The sequence below is a fragment of the Aulonocara stuartgranti genome (assembly GCF_965226115.1).
Source record: "Aulonocara stuartgranti genome assembly, chromosome: 1".
In the NCBI taxonomy this organism is placed as follows: Eukaryota; Metazoa; Chordata; class Actinopteri; order Cichliformes; family Cichlidae; genus Aulonocara; species Aulonocara stuartgranti.
The window spans coordinates 32,637,732-32,644,971 of record NC_138939.1 but is presented as its reverse complement, the minus strand read 5'-3'; the positions used below and the strand labels follow the sequence as shown (position 1 = coordinate 32,644,971).

General features: G+C 39.7%; 1 protein-coding gene across 1 annotated transcript; it reads left to right on the top strand.

Annotated features, from left to right (window-relative positions):
• Positions 1–1,095: 1,095 nt before the first annotated feature.
• Positions 1,096–6,330, top strand: slc35c1 (solute carrier family 35 member C1). The gene is made up of 2 exons (XM_082504007.1): positions 1,096–1,734; positions 3,221–6,330. Exons 1-2 carry the CDS (start codon positions 1,215–1,217, stop codon positions 3,799–3,801), a joined length of 1,101 nt encoding a protein of 366 aa, XP_082360133.1. The 5' UTR covers positions 1,096–1,214; the 3' UTR covers positions 3,802–6,330.
• The last annotated feature ends 910 nt before the right edge of the window (positions 6,331–7,240 follow it).

Sequence of the window (7,240 nt, the reverse complement as noted above, 5' to 3'; positions counted from 1 at the left end):
GGGACCAACATCACCCTGCGCGCCACCTTTTCCATCTGCTGCCCTCAGGGAGAAGGTACAGGTCTATACAGGCCAGAACATCCAGACTGGCCAACAGCCTGTATCCACAGGCTGTGAGGCTCCTGAACTCTCTGCCCCCCTCTCACGGACAATAACCATATCCAACTTCTTAATAGCAATGAACTGGTCTGCATTGGTGCATCATATCTTTATTCTCTTCCCCCTCCTGCCCCCCCCCCTCTTTCTTAAATAGATAACTATCATATCTGATATCATATCTCACAGTACAATAATATTGAATGGGTTGCATTGTTGTATTTTGTCATGTTTCTCAGGTCTTTGTCTGAATTTCTACGAACATTATTGCTAAGGATTGTCTTATTGCATTGGAGTCACACTGGGTTAAATATGTACACTTGGGTTTTAAGGGGTATTTATTATTTTCTTCTTTTTTTTTGGGTTGTATGGAAGCCCCAAACGCAATTTCATTGTTCTTGACAATGACAATAAATAAATAAATAAATACTAAATACTAAATACTATCTACAATGAGAATCAGCTGTGGCTGGTTAAACTGCATTTTTAGATTTAAAATATGTTTCAATAAAATATTGCTGTTGAATTTTGCTGTCTTTTTAAGTTTTGCATTGTGTTATTGTTTTGGCCATAAGTTTAACAGTTTTGAAAACAGTATGTAAGTACATGCCAAATGTCCTGTACATACAAAGATTTTTGGCAGTTGTTTGTTTGGCAGGGACAAACTGGGCATGTCTTTAAATTAAATAGAGGTCGTTCAAACAAGGAAGTTGTGGCGCTTAATGAGTCTTCCGGTTGGAGCCGAAGCCTTTCAAAGTAAACGTAAAGCTTAGAGCAAATGTTCACTTAATGAAAGAAGAGAATACAATAATAACGATTTACAGTATTCACTTTTTAACAACAGAAGCCAAAGATTAGCAATTAGCCTGTTAAAGCAGAGTAAAACATAAAATCTGTTTGCAAAGTATTTTTAATGGGAATACGAAACGATTTCTGACAGGCTTGAATTGGGCTTTTATGTTGAAAAGATCAGATCGGAAATCTCTTAGATGACGGCACTGACCAAACAGCAGTCATGTTTGGCTTTTTCATACAGTCAGTTTGCTGGTCTTGAGCGGCGTATTAGCTCATGTAAATGTCCCAGCTTTTACTCAGGTTCGTTTTCTTCATCTGCACTCATGAACAGGACACAGCTGAAGCGCTCCAGCATCTTGAGGATGGCTTTGAGCGGTTCTGAAATGATGGACCGGGACGAATCCAGAGAGACTTTCGTATTTCGAGCAGTGAGAATAGCAGCTGTGGTTGCGCTATACTGGTTTATCTCGATAACGATGGTGTTCCTCAATAATCACCTGCTGGACAACAAAGACTTGGACGCGCCGTTGTTCGTCACTTTTTATCAGTGTGTGGTCACTGTGGCACTTTGCTGGCTCATGCAGCTGCTATCAAAAATGTGCCCCCGACTCATCGACTTCCCCTCGGTCAGGTTTGACGTGAAGCTGTCCCGGGAGGTCCTACCGCTGTCCATCGTGTTCATCGGCATGATCACCTTCAACAACTTGTGCCTGAAACATCTCGGGGTGGCTTTCTACACGATCGGCCGCTCTCTGAGCACAGTTTTCAATGTGCTGTTATCGTACATTATCCTGAAACAAACCACGTCTTTCAGGGCTCTGGCGTGCTGTGGGATCATATTAGGTGCGTTTACCCTGACATGTTCCTTATAATGATTTGCACGTGATAATTGGTCACTGGCTGTAAATAAGTCTGCACTTAGTTTCTCCTTTCAGAAAGCTAAATGACACCAACAGTGGTGGAAACGGACACTCGGTTCTGCATAATAATAATAATAATAATAATAATACTGACTATATATATATCTATATCTCACTTTTAAAATAGAGCGTTTTCTCAGCTGTAATTCGTTTACTCTGGTCTGAATCAGTTCGTGAGTTTGTAAACTCCAAGCGAAATGCTTCACTACAAATCACGTGACAATTTTCAGTCTGCATATTGGCCAAACGTTTATGAGGCGGGAGCAACAAAAGTAAAAACAGGAAGACGGTGCTGTGAGTGGAGAACCTGAAAATTTTACCTTCATTTCATGGATAACTGCTAGCCTGGAATACGTCTATCGTACCTCGCCACATCTCAAAAGACAAAGCATTTGTTACTACTCACTAGCTGCTGACAGGCAGCTTTTTTCGTTCCTCTCTAAAACTCACTGCCATACTATGATTTGACAGTTCAGGCCTGCCATGGTGACCCATGTGCAAATCTTTGCAAATTTTCTGCACCTACTTACATTTCGCTTGCAAAATGTGAAGAAATGAAGGGTTGTTTAAGACTTTTGCACAGAACTGTATGAAACGAAGAAAATATGAAATATAACACTCAGAAGGTTTGCAGGCCAATAGAAGTTTTTAGTTTGCTGTGCTGTAAATACAGCCTGGATAATACTCGATTTTAGAGAACTGCATCAAATTTTAGGGAGGGAAAAGTTATAGTGTTAATACTATACTATTCAAAATGTTTCCATACTGGGATAGCCTAGAAATGGGCATTGTCATGGAATTTTCACATTGTCAGATTACACTCTTTTCTCTTTTTTTATATTTTTTTTCATGCACCTTAGAAGTAGGTCAGGTTGTCACAGAAACTCAGTTTCTACAATAACCTGGAAGTGGGAAATAAACTCCCTGGTGTGTCCCTGTTTCCTGACACAAACTGCGTGCGTGTGCAGAGCTGTACCACATGTGACAGCCACAGGGCTCACTTTCCATGTTGGCTTTCTCATTCTAATCACTTCCAGGAAACTGGTGGGTGGAGTTGACCTAGTTTATGTAGCACACCTGAACAGGCTGGACTTAAGGCACCATGAAACAGCCTTACCAGAACCTCTCATTGGCTCTTCTCTGCTCTGCTCACCCTCCCAATTCACACTGATCACATGCATACACTCATACCTCGTGTATGTTAACATTCATAAACATTGCAACACTTCATATCACCCTAAGACTGTGCAGTTTCCATCCTTTGTCACATTGTTTTGAGCTGGGGTTTTTTTTTGCCACACGCAGTGTTACAGTGACAGGATAGGGTTACACTGAATGGGTGTAGATTAAAAATGAAATACTAGATATTTAAGTGTTTAAAATATTTGATTGTATGTTGTGCTTTCCAGGTGGTTTCTGGCTTGGTGTGGACCAGGAAGGCATCACAGGGTCCCTCTCCTGGACAGGCATATTTTTTGGGGTGCTGGCTAGCGCCTGCGTCTCTCTCAATGCCATCTATACTAAGAAGGTAATGCCTGCCCTGGATGGGAACATCTGGAAACTGTCCTACTATAACAACATTAACGCCTGCGTCCTCTTCCTCCCTCTCATCCTTGTGTTCGGAGAGTTGGGCCAGCTCATCAAGTTCAGCCGTCTCACTGACATCAGCTTTTGGGGAATGATGACTCTCGGAGGAGTGTTTGGTTTCGCCATAGGCTATGTTACAGGGCTCCAGATCAAATATACAAGCCCGCTCACGCATAATGTCTCAGGGACTGCAAAGGCCTGTGCACAGACCGTCATCGCAGTAGTGTACAACTCTTCCACTAAAACCCTGCTGTGGTGGACCAGTAACATGATGGTTCTTGGTGGTTCGTCTGCTTATACTTGGGTAAAAAGTCTAGAAATGAAGAAGAGTCCCAACACAGTCCCTCAGGACTCAGCAAAGGAAAAATTGCTTTCAGGGGATAAAGAAAACCAAGCAGTGTAAGTTATTAAACTTTGGCGTTTTATCTATGTGGGCTGAGAATGTTGTGACAGTACAAAGGAAGTAACTTTTATTCCAGAGGAAAAAGGAAAGTAAGTTAATTATGATATTTGTGGAACCTGTCTTTTTGTTTTTGTTTGTTTTTATGTGACAAATGTCGAGAGGTTAGGGGAATTGGTAATTTGTTGAAGTTTATTGAAGATGTGAGGGACAAGGTAATCAGAAACCTTGTGTAACTGATTGATCTACTACAGGCCTTTTTTATCCTTAAGGAAAGCAGTCCATGAATGTTTTAGTCTGTTACAGTTTTGAACTGTACACCATTTACTACTTGCTTTTGAACTAAATAATACTGGAAATTAAAAGTAAATATTGTCATGAGATATATTCATTTCATAATCACATTTCCAAACAAATGTGAAGCAGATCAGGAAAAGGACCTGTTTGAATATGTGAATATGTATTTTCATATGCCACAGTTTACTATAACTGCACCTGGTTTATTCAAAAGAAGCTACTTGAAAAGGTTTTATAATTTGTGATCTCGCTTTTTAAGGTGTCATAAAATCATCGCAGCATTTAAGTTTAACAGAATGAAAGATTGTAATTTATGGTCTCTTTGCTAATGAAATGATAGTTTTCACATGTACTCTTTTGATTTACAGTTGACAAATGAAATGTATAGTTTTTATTAGTGGTGCAACGGATCATGGTTGATCCGTAATCCGAACCGATCCCACTCCACGGTTTGGTACGCACGTGATCCGAAGATTCGAAAAAGAAGAAGAAAAAAAAGTATGTGTATGGTGCGCGTGGTGGGTCAAGCTATAGTTATGGCCAGCGCTAGCGGTCCAAGTGGAGGAGCGGAGGAGTTTGCGGTATTTAAGCAGCCCTTTGCTGCCCAGTCCGACCGGGCTAAAGCTATTACAAAAGCTATTGGGGTGTTTAGCTGCAGACTGGAGGCCGTATTCCGTTGTGCAAAACAAGGGGTTTAAACTATGATATCCCGTTCGCGTCCACTTTAGTGGCAAGATCGTTCCAAGCATGTATGAGCAGGAGAAGATTTAAGTTATGGCTGAACTGTCCCAGGCATCTTCTGTTGCCCTAACTACTACAAATGGGTGGACCTCCAGGGCAACGGAAAGCTACGTGACCGTGACAGCTCATTATATCACAGCAGAGTACGATATAATGAGCGGTATGTATTATTGTAGGGTCTACCTTACAATATAAAGCGCCTTAAGGCGACTGTTGTTGTGATTTGGAGATTTATAAATAAAATTGAATTGAATTGAGTGGTAGATACAAAGACTGTACTCCCTATATTGTACCTTTTTTTTTTTTTTTAATAATTGCGTGGAATGAAAAAAAAAATACTTCAATAAGTAAATAATGTTCAATTTTTGTCTTTTTTCTTTTTTCTTTTTTTTTTTGCTGATCCGAAAATTGATGCGATCCGTGACTTAAAACCGTGATCCGATCCGAACCGTGAGATTTTTGATCCGTTGCACCACTAATTTTTATACAGACATTTTCCATAGATCAAAAGTCCAGAGCAAATGTAGTAAAGTTTGAGTTTTGACATCATTTCCTGTGTGACACTTGTTAAGAAAATGTTAAAGGCCAGCCTCATTTTCCTCATTTCCCTTTCACTTCCCTGTGCGATAAATGAACCTGGTTGTCATGTCAGTAGCTCATTTGGGACATGGGAAAGAAGATCAGTCATTGTGACATATTTTCTTCCACTTAATGTGGCTGATTCTTGGCACATGGAGAAGTTTCCCTGAAACATAAAGCTATTTGATATGAATGAATAAAAGCTAAGAAATGACTCTTATAAAACAATGTTTCTTTATTAAATGTATATGATGAACTTTAGTCATTTTCAGTATATTTATTTATCTACATAGTTCTCTAGTATCTCTCAATAACCTTTTTTCAGTACTTTACTTATTTTAAAATAACAAATTTATGTTTTGTTTTTTTCTTACAAAATTTGTCAATATTTTCTGATTGAAAATTCTTAAACACAACACCAAAGATGTGTGCTACAACGCTATGTAGAGCTTAAAGTCTGTTTTCTTCTACCTTCTATCAAGGTGGCTCTCTTTTCACCAGGAAAAATCACCATGGTAACTTATGCTGAATACATAAACTAGATGGGAGCAAGTCATGTTTAGAGTCTTGAGCTTTCACCGATTCTTTATTTACAGCATGTTGCGTTATACAGACTCTCTGCTGGGCCAGTATGCTTTATATGTGAAAGTTGTTACCAACATCGTGGATGAAGCCCAGCTGTAACGCTGTAGCCGCTAAGACTGCATCACATTAGCACTGAAACTTGCATGCATTCAGCTGATGCAAAAAATACTGATGTTTTCGGTACTTCGCCCTAACCCTCTACTGCGTAGCGTTGCCCTAAGGCAGCAAACCACATTTTCATGCCTCACAAAAAAAAAAAAAACGTTTTTTTTTTTTTTTCTCAACTAATGCTACCAGGCACATCTCTTTCCAATAAAATGATGAATTGAAGGTGGTGTGACTTTCATTTGGGGGGGGTCCCTTTCTGCAAGCTGCAGTACATGAGAGGCATCCCCATTAGGAGGTAAGATAAAGATCACTATTTTACATGTTTATAGTGAAATAAATGTATATAAAAATATTTGTATGTGCATGAATATGTTAAGAAGCATATTTGATTGTTTGTTCTACTTTTTAAAATTTATTTATACAGTAAAACTTAATTTTCATTCGTTGCCTCAAGGCAACACTGTGCAGTTAGCCTAGTTTTTTTTCAGGCAATAAAATGCACTAGCATATGTGTGTAGAGATGTGTTTGTGTGCATTTATATGATCATAGTCAATGTTTTTTACTTTACAATCTACTGGTGATTACAGGACACGGACATAAAAACCTTTTATTGAAGGAAACCAAGGGAATGTGCATTTTCTGTCCTCAGAAAGTGAGGACAGCGAGCTTTCGGGGAGTGACAGTGAAGTAGTGGATCCCTGAATCAGGTTTCAGGGACACTTGGGCGCTTAGGGGTCAGTTGGTAAAGTAATTGTGTGTGTGTGTGGACGTGTATTATTTATTGTTGTGGGGACACAAATCTGTTTACAAACATTGTGAGGTCTCGCCTACTTTATGGGGACAAATTGCAAGGAAAATCATTAAATTTTAGGGTGAAGGCTTGAGTCAGGGTTAGGGTAAGGTTAGGTTTAGGATAAGGTTTGGGTTAGGTTCAGGCAGGGACTTGTGATGGGTGGGGTCAGGATATGTCTCCAGGAACTAAATGTAAGTTAATGTAAAGTCCCCAGATGTGATGGAAACACAACGTGTGTGTGTGTGTGTGTGTGTGTGTGTGTGTGTGTGTGCATGCGCATGCGCATGGGCATGGGGTTAGGGTCAAATGTTGCATGTATTTTGGTGTTTTATTGTTCT